The following is a 9,386-nucleotide window of genomic DNA, read 5'->3' on the forward strand; positions in this document are numbered from 1 at the left end:
AATAGCAACTTGGCCTTAATTTTGTTATTATCAATTAATATACTATGGAACTATTTTTTGTAGTAGCTAGGAGGAGTGGACTATGACAAAAAATTGTTGTTTGTATATTTTATTAAACTTAATTATTTTTTTAGTTTCTAAGTCTCAAAGTCATTCAAAAATAAATAAGTATAATAAACAATGCAACAGTGCATTTGATTCAAGAAATAAATATAAGACAAATAAAATATATATAAATAAAATTATATATATTTTTGCGGGTAGGACCAAATGGACAGGGCAGCATAATATGCCCAATGCCCAGCCCTCAACAATTTGCCCAACCCGAACATGTTCAATAGTTCTTTCGGGCCTTTTTTTTTTAGGGCAGGTTGGATTTTTTTTTTTTACAGACTTAAGCAGGTATAGTAGGCAACCGGGTTTGATGTACACCCCTAAAAGTTAGCGTCCGCTTATTATGGGAAACACTTTGGACTGGACGCGCATGCAACAATATTCGTTTTTCTTTTTTTTTTTTTGTTGATCAAAGGCAAAATAATATTAAAAGAAAAGGAGAAGTCTGGAGAAGTAAGACAATACCGAACCGATAACCGCCATATAATACCTTCATGTTTTACACTGCCCTGTGCAACAGTTAAACCAATAACCTGCCAGCTAACATGCCTAGAGACCAAATTTGCACAATTGAATTGGATGGAGTCCCTGCCGATGCAAATAATCCCCAGTTTTTTGCATTAATGAAGAAGTCAGATTGCCCTTGCTGAGGATCCAGCTTACAAGCGGCGTGCGGTGGAGTCATCAGAGACTCAAATGCCGACTGGATCGTGGGTTTCCACAAGAATTTAGGTATATGCTCAACTCTGGAGGCAGAACTACAGGCAATACATGCGGGGCTCCAGCTAGGAAGAAACCTCTCAGCTGAACAGGTTTTGGTTTTCACAGATTCTATTGAAGCAGTTAATTTACTTATGAGAGATTATGTCGGGGAACACTCACAGAGAGACCTCATAACGAAGATAAGAGACATGGCTTTCGAGGAGAAAAGTGTTCAAATTCACCACACAAGTCGGACCCATATTAAGTGCGCTGATTTCATGGCCCGAGAAGGACATAGAGGATCAATGGGGATGGTGCTGAGATGGGAGATTCCTGATGGATGCAGGGAGATGTTTTTGGAAGACAAAACTTTGTGTCTGACTTCGGGTCTTTTGTAGGAGGCTTAGACTCCCCCTTTTCAAGCTTTTGCTTGCCTTTTCCACTGTAAAAAAAAAAAGGTAGCTCTGAAACATTGAGTCAGGAAAAAGATTGGGATCAATGTTCCAGTGCAATGTGAAATGTTGCAGCGGAATATTGGTTAAATAAGTTAAGTAGAGCCAAAAGTTAAAAATAAGAGAAGTTTAAGGGCAAAAGCATGTATAAGACTAAATGACGCATCAAAAGTATAATTATGGAAAAATTCTCAGAAGATCAAGAAAACTCAAGAAAAGTACCAAAAATTAGGAAAGATGTTCCTAATGTATTTTTGAGGCTAAGAGAAATTATTTAAGGTGAAAATGCCTCAAAAATAATTTATTTCTCGAAAAGCCTTTTTTTGGGGAAAACATTATAAAATATTATTTTTAGGCTTTGAAAAACTATTAAACGGTTTACTTCCGAAAAATGACTTAAAATAATTTCAAAGCTAATTTATGAGAAACAATCACTTATTTTCCTGAAAATTCAATTAAAAATAATTAGAGGTTTATTTTTAGTTTGAAATTTTAGAGATATCACTTTATAAGGTAAAGTACTTAATTAAGAAATAAAATCCTCATAAAGTATTAAATGTTAATTTTTGGGATTTGTTTGGTAAGTTGGTACAGATTAAAAAGGACAAAATAGCAATTTCACTGACCAAAGTTGAAAAAGGAAATTGGGCTAATGTCTTGCCCAATTTATAAGCTAAAATATTTTCCGCTTAAGCATGAAGATGAGTTTCACATTTTTGAGGACATGGGTCCAATAACTTAATTAGCGAACAGAGCTTATATGATAAGCTCTGTGGGTGTGACCAAGGGAGGAGAACAGTAAAAAAAAAAAAAAATTAATTCTCTTCTCCGTTGACAGCCACACGCACACTCTTCATTTCGCTCACTTTGCGGAACAGAGCAGAGTGAGGGAGAGGGTCTGAAGGACCAGAGGACATCGTGGAAGAAGGAGAGGCCACTGGTTTTGGGACAAGGGGTGAGTCTCAGAAAACTTCTCCCATCTTCATTTTCTTCAATGGTTGCTGATTGGGAATGATTGGTTGTGTTGGAAATCTTATTCTTGAGAGAATAAGTAGTGAAGAACAAGTAAAAGAAGTTAAGAAACCAAATGTAAATGATGAAATAGAGGTTTTGATGCTTGATTTTGTTACGTGCAAGCTGATCAGTGATGATTTGGAGCGTATTTCCAGACCTGGAAATTTCAGTGTTATGGGGCTGTCGTTTTATGTTCTTTTTTGTATTTTTGGTTTCGTTTTCCTGGAAACTATGAAGAGTGCCTTATGCTAGAAGCTTAATGGACCAAAATTTTGAGTCTAAATACTGATTAGAACCCTGCCAAACACTTTCAAACGTTAAACAAGTATCTTAGATGATTTAATCATTCATAAAGACTCTAAAATGATGGTTAAACATTATTCTTGAAGATGGAACAAAATTTCTGAATTTTGAAGGAAATAAGGGTACCCAAAAGCTAATAATGGACTTACATTGTAGTGTTGTATGATGTATGGGAAAGAATGCTTGCCAAACTTGGATTTGGACACCTGATTTTAAATCTGAAAATGTTCATTTTAAAATGGCTTGCTGTCTAAAGGAGTTTTGTTTGATTTTGATATGGAATTTGCATAGAATGTTGGAATGCTAAAATAGATTGGCTACATGAATGTTAGTACTGTATGGTGATAAGGTTTATGGAATTCAATTTTAATGTTGAGGATTTGAAAGGAAGGTACAGTTTAATGCTTCCAATATTAGGTAAGCATTTGAGATTGTTAAAAACATGTTTAGATATTCCAATGGAATGGCTAGAATAATATTGTTGAATCTGAAAAAAGAAATTCCAGAACCAAGCATAAAGCTTACCAGAATTTCTAGAGGGCTGTTTAAGTGTTCAAATGCTAAGAGATTAAATGGTTTAAGGCTATGTGTGGATGGAGGAAAAAGTAGAGGGAAAATAGAGGGTGGGAATACTAGGAAGGAAAGTTTTCCAAAAATAGTAAAAGAATTCACTATTTTTTGGGTTTTCTCTCCTAGTATTCTTTCCTCCCTAATTAATTTTCACCCCATCCAAAAATAGGATTAGTTAAGGGTTGGGGGGTTAAATACTGGAAATGTTTGAAATTTTGTGACTGAAAAGGGATAAAATGCCACTGTTTTGAGAAAGTACACTATGAAACAAGTGTCCTAAATTACCAAATCATACATAGGACATGCCTAAAGGTTTCTATATTATGCTTGATAGAAATGGAAGTGAAATAATCGATTCTTCCCTTACTCCCTGTTCGGACAGTGTTGTTTGGGCTGTGAGGGGTTTAATTTTTTTGAGCTTAATATGTTATGGAGTTAAGAAGGAGGAATAGTGTAGGTACAATAAAGACCAAGTTATGAGTTAAATCAAAAAAAAAAGAAGGATTTTTGGGGGGCTATGGGAAAGATTAATTATGCAAAAGAAATATATCAAAGTGTGTGAGAGTTAATGACTCCCTATATGTATAATTTATTTCATACGGTAGACTTAGGATGTAGCAGTTGGTGAGTGTTCAAATCGATAGTTTGAGTAGCAGGCGTAGGAAGTTTGATTAATCACATGATAGTTCTAGAGATTTTGACACTTCTCTTAATTGACCATTGTGTTAGCAATCTGAGATAGAAGATCTGTATCCACCAGGTAAATGATGGATCAAACTAATATTTGGAGCATGTCAGATCAAGATATGGAAACTGTAATTGATATGCTTAATTTTATGAAAATGTTGTGTGAATTAAGGAGCAGCTAAGACATCTATTTGATAGCGGTATGAAATTTCGATGTAAGAATGAGTCTGTAAGTTAAATATACACAGAGACACACGTATATGAAATGCAGCAAATTGAAATACTAAATAATGGAATATGATGAATTAACATATGTATAGTAAGTAGGCAGAGAAAGTAGGCTAGCTAACTTAGTTAAAACTTAATGTATTCTAACGGCATACACACTGACTAATTTGAATATTGATTTGGGTAACTTAATTTTATGGTTGTTCCTTATGCCATGACCTCTTCCTTAATATCTGTACAAATTTTATTGTAGCAGGAAAGTGGAGGAGACTTGTGTGATCTGAAAATGTGCATATGCAATCTGATGGTAAGTATTGCTTTATTGTCCAGAAGATTTTTACTTACTGTACTGTGTTATCAATGAGTAGAGGTAATAAAAACTTTGTTGTAGGCATATATAATTAGTAGGATAAAGCTTGTATGAGTAGGTAACACTTGAGTACATGAGCTGGATTTCAATATCTATGATTTCGAAGCTATAGTTATGACAGTATGCAAGTGATAATTCCTCTTCCAAGTTCCCGTTATGTTTTAAACCTAAAGTACTGTATATAATATCAAGAGTTGGGTGGTTTCAACCTGCGAATTAAAAAAGCTATACATAGAGGCAACAATTATTTAAAAAAAAAAAAAAATGAAATCTCAATTCAATGGAAGTAGAATCTTAATTTTTTTTTTTTTTTAAATCCAAGCTTCATTCATTTTTCATTATAGCAGTATGGCAGATTTTATCTGGTTGTTAAATATGACTGTTCCTAGAGTTGACCAGCACAATAAGCTTTGGTTGGACTGTATTATTGTGATATCAATGATGGTAGTTGGATGGTATAGTGAAAAGTCCCTTCTAGAGTTAATTTAAATCTACTAGAGTTGACTATTTACTGTTTCTAAACCATGTTAGTATCATGATGGATGGCAAAAATCTACTATGCTTCATCTTAGCAGATTAAAGAAATGAATAGTATTGCAGTATGTTTCTCTGTCATTTTCAACCTGAAGCATCATATGAGGATTCACACAAGCTTCTATTTTGAGATGGATGAAATTTTTATTCATGAGGATTCACACAAGCCTGATATTGATTCTTTTTGAGGCCGAAACCAAACGGTGAGGGAGATATTGGATACAAGGTTGTTTGTAAATCTGCTTCAACAATCTGTTAGAATCCCGAAATTAATTCACAACATTATTATGTATTGCAAGGTACTGAGTGATTTACACAAGTTAGGTATTTATAGTTTGTGGGCGACAAGAATTTTTATGTAGCCATGTGATGAAACTTGACATTTGCTATATGGTCCCTTATTTTCTGTGTGACGCAGATGAGCAAATGAATTTTAATATAAAAGTAGCTCATATACTTATTCTCAAATTAGGATTTTAGTTGATGCAAATGTGAGACTTATTTGTTTTGAAATGGCTAATATTCCTATTTCATATCCATACTGATATACAGTTGAGCATTATGGCAAAAATAATGCAGTGCAGTATATGTTTAGTTAGTATCCATGTAAACATGCAAGTAAATGGCTAATATTCCTGAACTCATTATGAAGTTGAATCACGGAATGTTACTGACACTATAATACCATCCTCATTTTCAGATTTGCTCTTACATTACTTTATTTTATGCACATTTTATGATGTCTAGTTATTGGGCTATTGTAATCGACATGTGTATATGCTGTAACTTGATGGAGGTTTATTTTTGAGGTTCAATCCTTCAAGTGATATGGGTGTGACTTTCTGTATAGATTGCATGAGTTAGTAACAGATTCGAAAGGGGAAGTCTGTAGGGTTCCAAGTCATTGTGAGCCCGTTTGTTGAAGAAAACTTTGGATCGTGTGGTCTGCATATTAACTATTTTCTTATATTTTTTGCTCAGGTATTTAATCTAGCAAGAGTGCTTTGATTGTGCTTTTTAATGAAACGGAATAATTAGGACCATGATACAAAAGTTATACTATTCGGTCGATCAATTTATTTCCAACCCAGTAATTGGCAGATATGTGATTGTTACTGCTAGTAATTTGGATTGATACATCAAGATGTTAAATAATGTTGCCTAACTGATTGAGACATCTACATGCATTAAATTACGTACTTTTGATTTTGAGTAAGATTAATTTTGCAGAGATGCTATTGCCTCTTTCATGTTTTGCTGGAATTTTTTCAGAACCAAAGTTGCGATCTGTATGGATAAGTAATGTAGAGGTTGTGAAAATATAAATTGCATGCATCTTGATTAGTAATTTAATGGCAAGGTAAGGTTTTAAAAAAAGTTAACTTTTTTATTGACTTAATTTAGTGAGTTTGAATTTATTGTTCATGCATTTTTACATTTCATTGTTGTAGTGGATTTTTTTGTGAGAATAAAATTTAGCAATATTAATATTCTTTCTCTGTTAATATTTATGAACTCTTTTGCCATAACAATTATTTATAATATGATGGACCCGGCCCCCTAATGGGCCAGGTATACGAGAGGAGACAGCCCAGGAACAAACACAATCTTGCAAGCCGGGTGCCAAGTAAGGAAGGGGGACCACCAGGAGACGGAGGGCGGACACGAGAAGGGGCCCACCAGGGATTAGGGTAGTGGAGAGACGATTATTTGGGGTGCTGTGCGGAGGAAAGGGTAGGAAGGATCATAGTGACTGGGGAGAGACCTGACCTCTCGAAGGTTAGGGAGGGATGTTATTCTGATTGCAGTTTTCTTTATCTTTTGAACTAGCCGGAACTAGGGTTAGTTGGCTACCATTTTCCATTTTTCCCTTTGATTTTCCCTGAAAAAGGGGTGTAGTTGACTATTGAAACCATTCAGGCAATAGAATCATCAGTTCCATCATCTTTGGTATCAGAGCGGGTCGACCCTGTGAATGGTGAGTACCAGAAGGATGGAAGCAAGACTGGAAATTGTGGAAAAGACAGTGAACGAGCTGCAGGGAGTGGGACGGGTGGTAAGCGAGTTGCAGAGGTCCAGTATGGAAGCGAGGGAAGAACGATCCTTAATGCAAAGGACCATTGTTCAGCTACAGGAGCAAAATGCAAACATTCTTCGTATACTGAACCAGAGATTACCCGAGACCCCTCATGAGGGTCACCGAGAAGTAAGGACACTAGAAGGAGAGACGGAACGTATAGGAGAGGATCGAGGGGGAGATGACTGTAACAGGGGTGAACAAATCCCAGAGATGGAAGTAGGGAGGACTCATATGAACAGAGAGATGGAGGTGTTGGGAGAGAAGGAAGTACAAAAGTACCGTCGTATAGAAATGCCACTATTCGATGGGGAGGATCCTATAGGCTAGACCTTTCGGATAGAGCGTTACTTCGTCGTCAATGGAGTTCCGAAGACTGAAAAACTCAACGCTGCCGTGGTGGGACTGGAGGGAAAAGCATTGAACTGGTTCCAGTGGACGGAGATGCAAGCGCTGATAGCAAGTTGGAGGGAGTTAAAGCGGAGTGTGGTTAAACGTTTCCACCAGTCGCACACTAGGAACAACCACGAGAGACTCGTTGATTTGAAGCAGACGGGGACGGTTGTTGAATATAGGGAGACGTTTGAGATGATTTCGGCAACCCTTGATGACGTGTCCGAAGCTTCACTAATGGGCATGTTCATGAGTGGGCTTAAAGAAGAGGTGAAGGCTGATGTGTGGGTGTTAAAGCCCAATCGACTGGAGGACCTAATGGACATAGCAACGGAGATTGAAGGCTGAAACTTGACGTTGGAGAAGGCCAAGCAGAAAAAGGAGTCCAAGCTGTATCAGAAGGAAAACCCGAGGACTTGGGCACCCCCGTTGGCACTCCCACCTAAATTCTTAGCTTTCTCGGAAAATCCCAAGAGCCTTGCTCCGTCATCAAGGACGCGAGTCACTAGCAATCGTGGACTTGACACCTCCAAGGATGCTAGTAACCAAGCTGCGACACCTAGCGCATTACTAGCGCATTACCCAGCACTGGAAGCAGCAACCACCGGGGGAATAAAAGACTCTTTGAGGCAGAGATAAACCGCCGAAGAGAGAAGGGTCTGTGTTTTAAGTGTGAAGAAAAATTGGGTCCCACTCACAAGTGCAAATCCAAGCAGCTCCAAGTGATGGTCGTTGACGAGGAGGAAGGAGGAGAGATTCGAGAGTGCGATTTTGAGGAACTAGAGAAGGATGAGATTGAGAAGGAGTATTCCACCACGGAACTCTCCCAAGCGACAGTGTTGGGCATTTCGAGCTACAAGACCTTGAAGATGAAGGGAACTGTCAACGGAAGGCCTGTAGTTGTCTTGATTGATAGTGGGGCCACCCATAATTTCATCGCACGACACATGGTGACAGAATTTGGGTTGGAGGTGACACCTACTCCGACTCACTCTGTGGCTGTGGGGGATGGGAGACGTGTATATGAGAATGGAAAATGCTAAAGGTTGAAGTTGGAGTTGCAGGGATTGAACGTTACGCAAACATTCTCTCCGTTTCCCCTGGCTAATATTGATCTGGTGCTCGGTGTAGCTTGGCTCGAGTCCCTTGGAGAGGTGCGATTAAATTGGGGACAACTCTACATGAAGGTTAAATCAGGGAGCGAGTGGGTATGTTTGCGAGGAGACCCCATGTTGACACACATGCAAGCGTCTTACAAGGCTTGCCGAAGGGCACTGAAAGGGAAGTTTGAAGGGTATTTATTGGAAATCAACGTGATGGGCTTGCATCCGGAAAGGGAGCTTGAAAATGGGACCCGAACTCCAAAAATTCAACAGCTCCTGGATAAGTATAGTGAGGTGTGCCAAGCTGTGACCAAACTACCACCATACCGAACCCAAGATCATGCCATCATGCTTAAAGAGGGGGCACAGGTATCATTTGACCAAGCAGCAGCCCTTTCTCAAGTCCGGTATTACTAGTTAGGAAAAAAGACAGTAGCTAGAGATTCTGCGTGGACTATACGGCCCTGAACCGAGTTACAATACCTGATAAATACTCTATCCCAACAGTTGATGAGCTATTGGATGAATTGGGAGGTGCTACAGTTTTCTCCAAGCTGGATCTCAAGGCGCGGTACCATCAGATCTGAATCAAGACTAGGGACGAGCACAAAACCGCCTTTAGGATGCACAATGGGCACTATGAATTCCTGGTTATGCCCTTTGGGCTCACAAATGCACCTTCTACCTTTCAGTCTTTGATGAATGACATTTTTCGTGATTATTTGAGGAAATTCATTCTGGTGTTCTTTGATGACATACTTGTGTATAGTAGGGATATGGAATCACGTATGGAGCACTTAGAGACTGCACTCAGAATTCTCCAGCAACACCAACTCGTT

General features: G+C 38.1%; 1 protein-coding gene across 1 annotated transcript; it reads left to right on the forward strand.

Annotated features, from left to right (window-relative positions):
- The first annotated feature begins 1,025 nt into the window (after window positions 1-1,025).
- On the forward strand, window positions 1,026-6,840 carry LOC114754841 (uncharacterized). Its single transcript, XM_028943684.1, has 4 exons — window positions 1,026-1,130; window positions 2,107-2,223; window positions 4,327-4,377; window positions 6,547-6,840. Exons 1-4 carry the CDS (start codon window positions 1,026-1,028, stop codon window positions 6,667-6,669), a joined length of 396 nt encoding a protein of 131 aa, XP_028799517.1. The 3' UTR covers window positions 6,670-6,840.
- The last annotated feature ends 2,546 nt before the right edge of the window (window positions 6,841-9,386 follow it).

Source organism: Neltuma alba, unplaced genomic scaffold, assembly GCF_004799145.2.
Source record: "Neltuma alba isolate B1F8T4 unplaced genomic scaffold, ASM479914v2 tig00010203_pilon, whole genome shotgun sequence".
Taxonomy (NCBI): Eukaryota; Viridiplantae; Streptophyta; class Magnoliopsida; order Fabales; family Fabaceae; genus Neltuma; species Neltuma alba.

Coding starts and splice junctions, on each gene's coding strand:
- LOC114754841 (XM_028943684.1), top strand. CDS start 1,026: ATGGCTTTCGAGGAGAAAAGTGTTCAAATTCACCACACAAGTCGGACC. Junction 2,224..4,326: donor CACTGGTTTTGGGACAAGGG/GTGAGTCTCAGA, acceptor TTATTGTAGCAG/GAAAGTGGAGGAGACTTGTG. Junction 4,378..6,546: donor TGTGCATATGCAATCTGATG/GTAAGTATTGCT, acceptor CTAATGGGCCAG/GTATACGAGAGGAGACAGCC.